The sequence below is a fragment of the Stenella coeruleoalba genome (genome assembly GCF_951394435.1).
Source record: "Stenella coeruleoalba genome assembly, chromosome: 11".
NCBI lineage: Eukaryota > Metazoa > Chordata > Mammalia > Artiodactyla > Delphinidae > Stenella > Stenella coeruleoalba.
Genome location: NC_137157.1, coordinates 66,030,764 through 66,045,968, shown reverse-complemented (window position 1 = coordinate 66,045,968; position 15,205 = coordinate 66,030,764). Strand labels below are relative to the sequence as shown.

The 15,205-nt window shown below is 32.3% G+C and overlaps 1 protein-coding gene across 8 annotated transcripts in view; it reads right to left on the bottom strand.

The window, feature by feature from the left end:
- SCAF11 (SR-related CTD associated factor 11) overlaps positions 1 to 15,205 on the bottom strand; it is a 73,373-nt gene that overhangs the window by 25,826 nt on the left and 32,342 nt on the right. For 7 of the 8 annotated variants that reach the window (XM_079938578.1, XM_079938577.1, XM_079938580.1 and 4 more), the window contains 3 exons: positions 5,692 to 5,769; positions 2,421 to 2,521; positions 449 to 510 (listed from right to left, as the gene is read on the bottom strand). In XM_079938578.1, the coding sequence (XP_079794704.1) occupies positions 449 to 510; positions 2,421 to 2,521; positions 5,692 to 5,769 (241 nt within the window). Of the gene's footprint in view, positions 1 to 448; positions 511 to 2,420; positions 2,522 to 5,691; positions 5,770 to 9,850; positions 14,666 to 15,205 lie in introns of those variants that run through there. The other variant, XM_079938584.1, reaches the window with a different exon arrangement.

Below are 15,205 nucleotides of genomic sequence, written 5' to 3'. Positions count from 1 at the left end.
ACTGCTTACAGTTATTGTCCCACAAGGTATTTCATCTCAGTTCCCATAAGGACTTCTGCACTAATGAGTGGAGTAGGACCACAATGTAGGTTGCTAACCAAGGAGTTGGAAAACATCCTTTTCTCCTTTTTCTTCCCAACATACATGTGCGCGTGCACGCGCGCACACACACACACACACACACACACACCAACCACACACACACACACACACACATTCACTCTCCCCTTCCCTCCTTACAGCTGAGCATGAAAATAAAAAAGGCAGGAAACAGTATAAATGACTCCATGAAAGCAGTTTATGTAGGACTGAATACAGTGTACAGAGCTCAGCAGAGTTCTGTGCATGACTATTTTCCAAGCCAAAATATTACTTACAAGAACTTTGGCACAAGCATTAAAGTAAGAAACAAAAAAAGGTAGAACACACAAGTAAGAAAGTCACTTACTGTATATCATCTTCAAGTCATAAAGTTTTGCACTTAATAGATCTTCTCTTTTGACTTTTTTTCTGTAAACACCAATAAAGAGATGAAATAAGAGAAAACTGTTACTTTGCTCATTTATTTTCAATCCACTGCCCACCAAATTGAAAGTATTATGCACTGAGTTTTAAATTTTAGCAAAGAAAGCATGATTAGTTGGACTCCCCACTTAGCTGCCACTCCAATGACTGCAATGGAGATTCACTAACAAGAAACAAAACACTCTTGCAACCCCTTTCCCTGGAACTGGGAGAAACTATCAGAAAGAGGAGTTTTACAGCTTTAGAAGGGAGAGGCAACACTGAATGGGATATCTTCTAAGTGCAGGAAATGAGGCATATGCCTCATAAACATAAGATTGAATGAGAGGAATTCTAAAAACATCCAAAAGACTCCCAAAATAATGTACGGTAAAAATCTAACAGCTGACAGATTTTCCACCTTGGAAGAAATCATTAAGGGTATGACTTGGTGAGCAAAAGCAAATTATTATTTTGCATTAGTATTTTGCATTACATCCCTATACCATCCCTCTACCACAGTCCTTGAGAAAAAACAGTTAAGCATGTGGACTACCTCAGCTCTGTTAGACCCACTGTATGACCCTATCACAGGTCATACAATGATGAGCACTGCACTCTCAGCACGAGCCAAGAGAACTGGGTAATTCTGAAAAAATGCCTACCTATGACATTGTCACAGCCAAGAATAGGAGATGAATCAATAATGAAGCTAGCAAAAGGTATTTCTTCACTATGCTTGGGAAAAATGTGCTATTTACTATATAACCATAAATGGAAGACTCAAAGCTGACTCAGATATAATTAAAAGAAACTGTAAATAAAATTTGCTCTACTGCAGTTATTAACTGGCTTTATGGGTGGGCTCTTGAATAGAGTGTTCCAGGAATCCCTTAAAATCTAAAAACTTTTATCTCTAAGTATGTTTTCGGATAGTAGTTGTCTATAGTTTTCTTAGGATTACCAAAGAAGTCTGTAACTTCCCAAAAGTCTATAACTTCTAAAGAGCTACAGGGTTCTAAATTAGTTGCATGATTCAATAAATCTCAAGGAATATTGTTAACTGTTTTGGTAACTAATATATTTACTCTCTTAAGATATTAGTATTCTGATGAAATGTACTAATGAATCATAGATTTAATTATGACTTTGACAACTTTTGGACAGCTCTAAATATACTTCAGATCAAAAAGGGCTTCAATTTTAAATGTACTGTAACAAGTTATTTTAAGTATTAATAATAAATGAATCTCCAGTACACTATTAATTCAATTTAATTCAAAAATATGTTAATATCTGTTAAACCTGCGTACTATTTCTAGGCAATTACGTTTTAACAATAGCAGTTAATGAAACAAATCCAAACGTGTTTAAATTTTTTTTTAAACAATAAACATTTGTTATAGCAGTAGCAAGTGTCTGCTATAACACAGAGAAACAAAATGAGAAAGATAATAAGTAGTTTCAATTACAACTGTCTCATGAAGAATGTTGTACTGTATCTTTAGTTACTTTCTACTTTCTGTCCATAAATACTAGAGCAGTTACTCAAAATGTGGGCTGTGCACCAATGCTTATCCATATTTGTTTCTGATATGTACCAAAATGCGTAAGCATTCAGAAAATTTTACAGAAATTTTACACTGTTGTAACTTTTATTGTACAAAAGTATCGATCTAAAACAAATTAGGAAAAAACTAATTCATCAAAGATAGAGGTCAAATAAATTATATTCTCAGATTTCAGCTGGTCCTTCCTTAACTTATCAAGGGTGTGCTTTAAAAGTAATTAAATACATTTAAACCTCACCTCAAATTAAATACAAAAAACCTCATTTTTTTAAGTACTTTTTTTCTTTTTCTAGCTATCTTCTGATTCTACACAGTTGGATTCCACTTCTGAAGTTCAGCACTAACCTCATACAGCTTTTAGAATTTTCCTGACAGGACAGCTGTTTCTTAAAAGAGCTTTCAATTTTCTTGTCATTTGTTTCTCTCAACTGTCTTTTTATGTGAACCTGTGAGAAAAAGCAAAATCACCTATTTAGACTGATAATCTGGCATCACAAATGATAACCTACACATTTCCCTTGAAAGGACAAAAAATTAAAGAAACAAAATTGTCTGAATGAACGTGCAGCCCAAATACATATGCTTATTAATTCAAGCATGCTAAACTATAAACTTAGTATGTGTGCTAAGCTCTGGGGAAACATAACAGTAAGAGAGGGGCATGTAAATAGATTAAGTGCTCATAACAAATATAAACACAGATCTTTGTATACATGTAGAACTGACTTTGAGGATATCAGAGAAGACTTTAATGAGTAGATGATTTATGAGTCGGTCTTCAAGAATGAGTAGGAATCTGTATAAGGAAAAAATATTCTAAATGGAGGGAACACAGTTATAAGAAACAGTAAGAAGCCAATGCAGATGGGGAAGAAAAAATTAGCAGGATATGAAGCTGATACAATGTATTAGGACCAGACTGTAAAGGGTCCTGAATAAGAAAATAATTCTATAGGAATCAGAAAATAGAGTTTTAAAAGCATGTGAATGAGATGATCAAATTTGTTTTCTTTGGCAGTGATATGGAGAATGAACCAGTTAAGGGAAACTATAAAAGTCAGGAAACTGGAAAAAAGTTCTTATAACAGTGTAGATCTATACTGTATGAGACAATAGTCACTAGCCACATACTATTAAGCATATGAAATGTGGCTGGTTTAAATTGAGATGTACTTGTAAGTGTAAAATATACACCGGATTTCAATGAAAACAACAACAAAAAATAAAATCCTTCAATAATAATTCTTCTAAAATATTACATGTTGAGATAATACACTAGATATGTTGGATTAAATAAAATATAAAAATTCAATTTAACTGTTTCCTTTTGGTCTTTTAATGCGGCTACTAAAAATTTTATATTATAGAGTGGTTTGTAGTATATTTCTATTGGTAGAACAGGTCTAGATGATAGCATGAGGGCCTACAAAGAGGTAATGAAGTGGGAACAAATTTAAGACATTGTGCAGAAGGAACAGGCAAAAATAAGACAAAGAGAAAAAATGGAAAACTCCCAGATGTTTTTGATCTGGGTGACTGGGATTATGGTACCATACAACTGGGGTTAGGGGATGGGGCAGGGAATGAGATGAGTTTGGGGTTTGTTAATATTTAGATTCCTTTGGTATTCTAGATGGAGATGTCCAACAAGTGGTTGAAAATATAAGCAATTATATATGACCCATTCGAGTTTAATTGTAAAGGGAAAAGGATAATAAAGATTCAAAAGAAGTAAAAGGGCAAAGGAAGATATTAAGAATATATGGATAATACCACACACAGAATTACCGTATGACCCAGCAATCCCACTACTGGGCATATACCCAGAGAAAACCATAATTCAAAAAGACACATGCACTCCAATGTTCACTGCAGCACTATTTACAATAGGCAGGTCATGGAAGCAACCTAAATGCCCACTGACAGACGAATGGATAAAGAAGATGTGGTACATATATACAATGGAATATTACTCAGCCATAAAAAGGAACAATCTGGGTCATTTGTAGAGTCATGGATGCATCTAGAGACTCATACAGAGTGAAGTAGGTCAGAAAGAGAAAAAAAATATCGTGTATTAATGCATACATGTGGAACCTAGAAAAATGGTACAGATGTACCTGTTTGCAGTACAGAAATTGAGACACAGATGCAGAGAACAAACGTAAGGACACCAAGGGGGTGGGCAGGGGGTGGGAGGTGGGGTGTGGTGTGGTGTGATGAATTGGGAGATTGGGATTGACAGGTATACACTGACGTGTATAAAATGGATGACTAACATGAAGCTGCTGTATAAAAAAATAAAATAAAATTCAAACAAAAAGAAAGAATGTATGGATAATATCACACACGATAAGAAATACCTTTTAAGTTTGACAAAATTAGATTAACACTCCCCCAAACTTTTAACTTAAGTAACACTCAAACCCTATTAAATAAAACATAAATTTTTATTCCAAGCAACAGAACAAAATTCACATGAAGCAACAGAACAAAATTTTACAGAAGAATATCTTTGGAAGCTAGTTCATGCTAAAGAAGCTTCAGCAACATAATATATATAGTCTGGAAAAACAGAACATGTCTTTCAGAGAAGTGTTGCTTTAATTTTGATTATACTATCACACACATATATAATGTTTTATCTTTTCTCCAAGATATATACTAATCTGTATAGATGTCCAGAGTTAACACAATTACAACATGCAATATCTTTCACATGTCATTTTATTTGAATTGCAATCTCATTTGTACCTTATGTCACTGAGACTTATCTGGAAAAAATATATCAAAACAAATTATAAACACCTACACTGAGAACATCTAATGCTTAAATAGTTTTATGTTGCTTACATGCCCCTTCCTATTCACAAAGATAGCAACCAAAGTGTTGGTGCTACTTGGGAAGTTTGTTTTTCCCATCAATGGCATCATATATGTATATATTGAGTATTCTCATTTTTAACTGTATACCATTCTTGACTTACTAATGAGAACCTCAAGAAATCTTTCTTACACATTTCACTTTACGTAAATTACTACTTACTCTCTTTTCACTTTTTATTCATTAACTCAGGAATATGTTCCTATCTCTTTCTTCTTCTTTTATTTGTAAGCCAAAAATAAATGTGAATACAAATCATAATCATGGTTCTTAATCATAAGTAACATCAGCATGGTATGTGAATCTCAAGAATGTGACTAGGATTAAGCATTACAATAAAACCGTACGTAACAAAAGAAGTCATCTGCCCATGACAACACTGAAACCATGAGAAGTCCCTCTCAAGATCTTCACAAACCCCCTTATTCTTCTCGAATTAAATTCAGTTTCCTTCAAGCACCAGAATTTAAGAACAAAGACACCCTTTTATATTTAATTTTGTTTAATCTTCTCAACATTATGTTTTTCATGAAAACATAATTTTCAGGTACTCTGGACTTAAGTTTTTGTGGGGGTTTGTGTTTGAATCTAATATTCCATTCAAACATTTTTTCAATGGAAATTAAACACATTAAAGTTGAATTCACAAATATACTCAAACTGGAAATTTAAAGCAAAATCATCTCAATTAAGTTTAAAGAGTTTGTTTTACAAAATAAATCTAAACCTTACCTTAACACAACCTTCCAATGCACTGAATTTAAACACCGCCTGAAAAGGTTTCCGGTCAATAGGACATGAAGCCAGTGTCTGAAAAATGATGAACAAATTATAACTTTACGAATGTCTCTTTAAAACAGATCAAAATTAAACTATAACAAACGCATTCACAGTAAGTTTTTCACCAGAAGAGGAACCATAGAAAAATAATTTTTTCTTCTTTCAAAGATAAAGATGAAATGCTTTCCACCTGTATTACTCCACAAAGTAATAAATACCATAATTTTTAAAATTCATTCAAACATTTACTGAGCACCTATTGTATGCTAAATAAGTGGAATACAACGATGATCAGAGAGATAAGATCTTTGTTATCAAGATAATACCTATTAAGACTTGCTGCACAGTTGAGTACTACAGCTGTAATGAAAGGAAAGCTGGGCTGAAATCACTACCTCTCTGATCCAAAGCACTTGAGTAACTCTAAATAAGCTGTAAAAGGAATGGCTTGGACAGGTCCCTTACAGATTTTAATATTCGATGACAATATTTTCCCCCAAAATAATTTTCAATAGGCAGTTGTACCAGCAAAAAAAAAAATTGTAGATATGAAGAAAAGCAAGGATTCCTCTGCTGCTCCCTCAGCCATGTAGATGCCCTCTCCGGAAGTAGTTTCTTATGTATCCTTTTGGAGATACCCAATGTTTATGCATAACGTGTATCTTTTAAATATAAAATATAATTCAGATGCTGAACTGAATCTTGTTTTTCTCTTAATTACATATTTTAAATTGGCTCATATTACTATTTCAGAGCTGTCCCATTCTTAACAGCATGGTATGTCATATAGTTTTAATTTACATTTCCTTTTATATGAGTAAGGTTGAAAATATTTCCACGTTTAAGGGCTCTTCAAAGTTCCTTTTCTTTAAACTGTCTATTCATGCCTTTTGCCTAACTTTTTTTATTAGGTTGCTGGTCTTTTTCAAACTGAATTGTAGGCTTTCTTTATAAATTAAGAAAAATTGTCCTTTGTTCACTCTGTAATTCTAAATCATCTTTATCTTGACATAAATATATTTCCTATACTTTCAAAATTAACATGCTTCAACTATAATTGAGTTTCTCTGATAATACTATTAAATGTTTGTATAGGAATAGGCTTATATTATTTAAATAATTTAAGATAAAGTATGTTGTCTACTAGGGTAAAAGGGAAGATTCTGTACCCTAAGAAGAAAATACTGAAAGGCGATATTTTAATACCTATGGTTATAAAAGTAAAACAGGATTCTAGCAATTTAATAGCAATAGTCTAATAGATAATATAATAATGAAGTTTTGATAAATTATCCTATATTCCCTAGTGGAAAAATGTGATATTTGCTTTTCTGGACTTTGGCACATATCAAGATATGCTTACACAAAGCACAAGTACAACAGACTGTGTGTGGCCCTCGATCATATAATACATTTTCACAAAGCTCGTGAGTCACTTTGGAAGCAGCCAAAATATAAAGAGTTACTTTTTACTACTCTGCTAAAAAGTGATTTTTCTTTTCTTAAGTAGGTAGGGCTTGATAAAATGCTCTACACCATATCTGAATTAGGAAATTTGACTTTCCTGACTATATTAAACCAATTCAGACTGGTAGAACCCAGCTCAGCTTACTTCCAAGTACTATGCATTTAGGATGCTAGTACTTTACCTACAGAAAATTTGACCTTAAAAAGCTTTGCTACAAGTAGCAACAAAGCTGTCCACAGCTTTTTAATAATGCATTACAAATAGCAATTCTAGTTCAAAGAACTCAACATCGTAACTATGTGACTGTTGTTTATATTACCATTTACTGCATGAAATTTCTTAGACTAGAGGTTATATTAACACATTTATAATTCAAAATAATACTTTAAAGTGGAAACTTTCAAGTATTTATTTTTACTAAAGTTTCAAAATATACTTGTATTTCTATTTTAAAGGTAAATTTAGATAAAATTCATTAAAAAGATAAAAGAGGGACTTCCCTGGCAGTCCAGTGGTTAAGACTTCGCCTTCCAATACAGGGGATATGGGTTTGATCCCTGGTCAGGGAGCTAAGATCCCATATGCCTTGTGGCCATAAAACCAAAACAGAAGCAATACTGTAACAAATTCAATAAAGACTTTAAAAATGGTCCACATTAAAAAAAAAATCTTTGAAAAAAAAAGATAAAACAATAATAAAATGTGTTTCCTTCCATGTTTTTTAAAAAACTATTAAGACATGTGTAAGGGCTCTGGATTACTGTCTATTTTTATATCTTGTCCTGTGTATAACCTTGAGCAAGTTACATAGCCTTCCTTTGTCTCATTTGTGAAAATGGGGATAATAATAATCTGAGGTTTTCACAGTAATTAATGGCATACACTAAGTACTGTGTAAAGTCTTCTAAATATTAACTAGCTTTACAGCACTAACAATAAAAAAGCTTGGCTCACTAACAAAAAGATAACTCACAATATGATGTACATATACATGTGAGAGACTGAATTCTTAGTGATTTTTCTTGTTGGAATTTTCAAAGTTCATGACATATATGGAAATTAAACTATTCCATTTTTTAATATCTATTTCAAGTTGTAACATGAAGATCCAAAGAAAGCCACTGTGTTAAAGAAATTTATTCTATATCAGATGCATTGAACCTTTCAAAAACTCTGAAATTACACAATCCCATTTTCTTCTTTATTAAATTTCCTCTGTTGACATCCGCTAAATGGCACTCTTCCCTTTCCCATGTTCAAACTGACAAGAGTTTTAACCTGAGCCGTTCCATTTTGATCTGTTACAGGTATTAGGGTTCTGAGTAAGATTTTGGTTTTGTTCTTTTTTCCTTAACTATAATTGTCATGGATTTGTCTAAGGTTTCATGTGGAGAAAGGGTTCCACTGCTATTTCAAAAACAAAAAGAAAGAAAACAGAAATAAAAAATAGTAGTCGGAAAACTACTGCTATCTATTATGGTAATCTGTATATACTTACATTTCCTAAAAATAATCTACTTAACACTAGAAAACAAGTTAACAGATTTTCTTTGGCTCAGGCTTACCGTCAGAAAAATTTCTTAAAAGCAGGTTATCCTCCTCAGATTAAAAAAAAGCATAGGTCAGAAAATAAGCTACCTATAGTAGACAAAATATCTTTGCTATGGCTACTGAGAAATGATGATATCCATTTCTGACCTTAAAACAGTTTAGCAAAGCATTTCAAACGGGAAACAGAAAAGAAATTCAGTTATCCTGAGTTAAGTCTTCACAGCATACCTCAATAAATTAATAGTGACTAAAGAACTTAATGAAAAAGAAATCAAAACAGATTTTTAAAAACTAAATGGATCTTTCATTTTTTGTTAATGTATAATGTAAGAAAAATATAAGGCTACTTTACATTAGCATATTAGCCAAAGTTCAAAGACACTGTCATCAGTAGGTACTAAAGCATAAAATTATATATCACATGATGATCAAACAGCTTAAATAGGAAAGTTAAAAAAAAAAAGGTTTTAAAAAATGGTTTGCATTGGCCTAATTTTAAAGCATTCCTAAGGAATCTTCATCCTTATAATCCAGCAGATACCCATTCAGAAAATCTCAAAGATATTTTAATCTTAGTTTCCAGAGTTTGTGTCACTAAAATAACTAATTTAGTTTTTAAGTTGTGTGGTTTAAAAAATTCACATTTAAAACTAATGTTGAAAAATTTTAGCTAATATACTTAATTCTTCTTTAAAATATATTTTTAGTTTTAAAGAAAATTATCCCAAATTTTATTTTCCTTGTATACAACAAAAATAAATACCCTTTGGTTATTCACCATTTTGAGTTCTTATATACAACAAAAATACCCTTCAATTATTCACCTATTTAAATTGACAATGACTTTTATTTCAATAATTTTTCAAGTATCTAATTTAATTAGTTTCATAGTCAAAGTAATCCAATATCATCATTCAACTTTGTGATACAGCTACAAAATTAACATAATTTGATCACTACTTTACAATGTAATGTGTATTAAAAAACAGAGCATTCATTTTACTGTGAATGCTCTCTACTGAGGTTATATCAGTTAAGGAGGCAATTTCGATAGAAAAAAATAATCTTCCTAATGAGTTCAGTAAAACATACCCTAGTATTCTGAAGCGTTGTAAATTCCCAGCTCAGATAAACCCATATTTAAATGTAAGAACAGGAAACCTTCCTTATTTGGGAATTCAGGATTCTTGATTTCTAATATTTCTTGCTTCCTGCTGCTGCTCTATCCTCAATCACAAAGGCTGCCTACCGATAGCCCCTCCTAGAGAGAGAGAAGCAAGTGTTAAAGGTAAGTGCTTAAAGACTAAATCTCAGTACCTATGTTTTAGGTAGGTTTGTCTGTTCATGGGAATCTCTAGAACATTTATCTCTCTTACTAATAAATAGAGCACATTATATAAAACTGCAGTTCAAAATCAAATAAAGATGATTTAGGAATGCATACCATTAGAGGTTGCTGCTTATTTTAAAGCCATTCACTAGGACCTATCCTTTCTTCTTGATGGTCCCAAGATACCTAGTCTGCACCTCTAAAGAAGTGCTCACCTGTAGTCGGCCTACATGTACACTATCACATTTAACCAGTTCTTTCAAGACAGTCCTATCACATTTAACCAGTTCTTTCAAGACAGCTTTCAGGAATGTATCCCTACAGGGCAAATGGCTGTCAGTAATAAAATTAACAGCAAGAAAACTTTTTATCCAACTACTCAAAAGGAACTCTTTCATATTCTTAAAAATAAATTACAACAGTTGGGTAGAATTACTTTTAACCTTTCTTTTCTTTTGACATTTAATAGTTAAGACTTTCATTTTCTAGCATAAAAACAGAAAATCCCATAAACTATCTGTATAAATCACTCTACAAATTCTGACATTTAAAATTAGACTATACAGAAATACACATTAATTTACCCAACTGGTAAAAACAGAATATTAAATGAAAACCTATTACATATGCTTTAGGTAATGAGCATTCACAATATAAAAATATTCTTTGCTCTACCAAAGGTTTTACCAAAGGATCAATACAGAGTGAAAACAACTAGGAATTTGGAATAATTAGTCACAAATTCAAGTTCTGGAGGAGTCAGAACTAGTCAGAACTAGAACCTCTCTAATCTACTTTAAGGATGAAGATAGACAGCTCTGAATCACCTATCACACAAGTTGTAATAATTAAATTAATTAATGTATTTGACAACGCTTTATAGATTATAAAGATAAGGACTAACAGTAGTGCCCCACAGATATGCTTACATTATTGTTCACAAAGAAGTACATAACAGAGAGGTTTGGTTTAGTACAGGAATAAAGAAAAAATTTACATCTTAGGAAAAACTGTTGGGAAAATCCAGGCAATAAAACTTTGCTGAATTATGTTACCAAACAATAATCTAATCACTAGAATGATGTATAAGTTTCTACTCACTGCATAAGGGAACATCTGTATATAAAACATATCAGTAGTCAAGATATAAGTCAACGGGTCACATTTTGATTTTTTTTGGTATGTACTATTAATCCAAAAACATACTCCTCACCTGTCTGCATTGAACACTGTTGTCTGACTTCTTCAAGAACTGTACATCACCACAGTAAGACTCTCTTCATTTCTAGTCTCATGAGAGAAAACATACCTTTGCCAACTGTGCAATTTTGATTTCATTAACCTTACTTTCTCAAACTGAAGCTGTCAGCATTTGATATAAATGGAGGACTGAGAGAAATAAGTTGAGGGAGGATAATTTGCTTATAGTAGGAAAGTTAATCACATTAAAAAAATTACTTTAAAAATAAGGGAAATATTTACATTACTTAAAAGAGAAAAGAATCCCAGTGAATATCAAAAACCTCCTAATCACATATATTGCATGTTCCTTTAAATAGAGTAAAAACTCTTAACCACTTCAAACATGAAATGTCTCCAAGTCCTCAAACTTTAACCCTTTTAAGGGTCAAAACTGTAACCACTTCTTGGCAACCTGCCAAATCCTAAATCTTATTTTCTTAGTGTGTGTGTAGGTTACCCTATTGTCTATTGAGGATCATAATTATGATTGGCTGTCAATGCTATGGCCATGTGTCAAACTTCCCTAGCCTTCACTTTTCTAATTATCTACTTTAAAATGTGCAAACTCAGACAATCAAGATTAAACTTATGTGTAAACTAAATGCCCTCAAAATGTTTAGACTGTATTTTTCCTCACAGTATGGATAAAATAATTAACTTTCTAAGTGGCTGATAAACTTTAGTGTATTGGTTCTATACATATTTCAACAGGTTAAAGGCCTTTAGTTCCAGATTCTCAGTTCTAATACTGATGATTTAAATTAACAAGAACTTCAACTTTCCTAAGTGTCAATTACTGTGTCTTTGTTTAGATCAATATTTTATTTCTACATCATCATTTTTATTTTATAAACCAGCAGGCTTACCATCTGTGAATTTCTTGAAACTAAACACAGAATGGACATGTTTAATTTCAATTTGTTCTAGTGTCCCTAATGGGAGGAAATTAGGCTATGGGCCATGAAGACCACCAGCTTCCATTATTCTGAATCTTTCTGCCCTAGGTAAGTAGATTCTATGAATATCTAGAGACTAAATTCAGTTACTTAATTAGTCCTTAAATGGCTTTTGTTTTAAATAACCAAAGAACCAAAATTTTAGAACTTGAAGAGATTGAAACTGATTGTGACTCTGGATATAGATATTTTAAGAGCATGAGAAATTTCAGGAATGTGTCCAAAATAAATATAATTAAATACTTTAACTTTACTTGTTTCTTATGGAGAATTTCTTCAATGATTAAAATATTAAGGTGAAAGTAAATAAATGAGTCCTTCTTGGTTCTTGATACCTATTCTGAATCAAATTTTAATAAACCTTGAGAATAAATCTCAGATAGCTCAACAGAATTTCTGAAAGACACATAAGACTAGGAAGGTGATCCTGAATACATTCTGTACTTTTTTCTTATTATGTAGATTTCCAACCACTGTAAATTTCACTTTTGATTTCTAACTCCCTACTAAAAGTGAACATTAGTAAAATTTAAAACTATGGATCAATTTTTAAAAATTATTTTAATTTCAGGCTCTTGAAATATTTAGAAACAACTTAAGAGTTCAGGATCGATGCCTTGAATTTCAAATAAACATTAACATAGTAATTTAAATGAAAGAATATAAAAGAAAGCCTTAGCACAAGGCCGGGCCAGTTAGCAGAGTCTGAATACAAATGATCTTTCCTAATCCTGAAATCCAAAGTAAACTACATGCCTCTTTTTCAAAACAGAAGGAGGCTGAGGAAAATGAGAAGAGAGATCTTAATAACTAATGGCCATGAATAAAAACACTAGTGAATATGAAATCTGCTTCTATTTGTCAAAGCACTGATACACTTCAAAATATATCTAATTTTTATCATACCAATAAAAGATTCAAACTGAAAATTTTGAAGTGATTTTGTTAACCAGTAATCATTTATTAATTATAATCAACTTTTTTTTTTTTTTTTTTTTTGCGGTACGCGGGCCTCTCACGTTGCGGAGCACAGGCTCCGGACGCGCAGGCTCAGCGGCCATGGCTCACGGGCCCAGCCGCTCCGCGCCATGTGGCATCTTACCGGACTGCGGCACGAACCCGTGTCCCCTGCATCGGCAGGCGGACCCTCAACCACTGCGCCACCAGGGAGGCCCTATAATGAACATTTTATTAGTAGATTGTGTTCTTGTTACTGCTCAACTTAATGGTTTATTTAACTGATGTCTGCTATCCCCACTAGGGACAATGAAATAATTCAGAATATTCTGTTTATTCTCTGCTTTCAAGGTTAACTAGTTTTGTTTAAACAATACCTCAACTCCCCCACTGCCCATCACAATTTATGGCAGTACAGTCGATAAGTATTTTCTTTTAGAAGCAATTTGGCTTCAACAAAATGTTTATATCCAAAGGGGTAACACAAAAGAAGAAAAATATTACATGCAAGAAAAGTGCTGACTGCAAAACTATGTATGTTAGCAAGTATTTTTAACTTAAAAATATTCAACAATAGTTAAAAACATGGACAAGTTTAGCACTATCTAGTGGAGTTGAATATGTACACAGTCTACAATCACTTCTAGATACTTACCCTAGAGACACCTGAACTTGTACACCATGATAAAGCTAATGGTTGTATCAAAGATGCATGTAGTGTAATGAAGGATGATGAATCAAGCCTATTTTATACATTCTAATCCTTAGAGAAAAACACATACTCAAATCATGGTTGTTGAACCCCCAATTATGTGGTCACTGAATGCAATCTCACAAAAAGCACTGAATTGAAGCCTTCTAGCCATCCAGTAATTCTCTATTGGAAGCAAAATCTCCTCTAGTTTTAAGATATCTAATCACAAAGCAAACCATGGTGCACTAAATTCAACACAGATGAAATCATTAGGTGGGTGGCAGAGAAAAATATGCATTCTTATTTCATTAGTCAATGCTCCTGCAAACACACAGAGATTTACAATTATATGAAATAATTAAATTAAACTCAAAATATTTTTTCCCAGAATACATTTTCACCTATCCTTAGTCCTTTCTTGCCAAAAACCAGTTTAGACTTTTATCTATTTAGAACTGTTTCCAAGTATACTATTATTAACTCAATTGGTATAACAAATCTTTTTCTTCCCCCTCCCAGAACTTGACCATAGAGTCAGTACACAGTTATGTTCTCTTTTTCATACTACTGATGAAATATAAGTTAGACACGGAACTCTGAAAACCCCAGTTATATAATAGACAATTAATTCCAATGTGCATAAGGACAACAAAGAATTTGAATGCAGCTGATGTTAAAAACATTTTTAAGATTTATCTCCTTTACTAATTTTTACACACTGACAAATTACTAACTCAGAAAATATAGCATGAGCAGTATGATAAATTTTTATTTCACAATTTCTAACAATGAGGCTCATAATGAATATTCAATATACAGTACTGTGATCTACTTGACCCAAAATGAATCAACATAATACATTAAAAGTCCCAAATTTTCCTGTTTCTTAATCATTAACTATCTATGAAGAACCTCAATAATATCTCTAACTTTGAAATTAGTTCAAAATAAATGAAACACAGGAACTAGAAAATGCAGTTGTAAATTTATTTCTGTCTCTTAAGCTATGAGACCTTGGCCAAGTTATAGAACACAAAATCCAAGTTTCCACATCTGTAAAATGGAAAGACACTGATATATCTGTTCTGGTTATCCCACAGGCTGATATAAGGAAGAAATTTAATAATCTATGTAAAAATTCTCTGAAAAATATAAAACACAAAGCAGAGAGAAGGTGTTATTATTAGTAGTAAATATAATCACAAGAGGGTCAAGTACACTGAAGATGAATTACTACATTTCTACCAGAAAAAAATACTTAATCCATT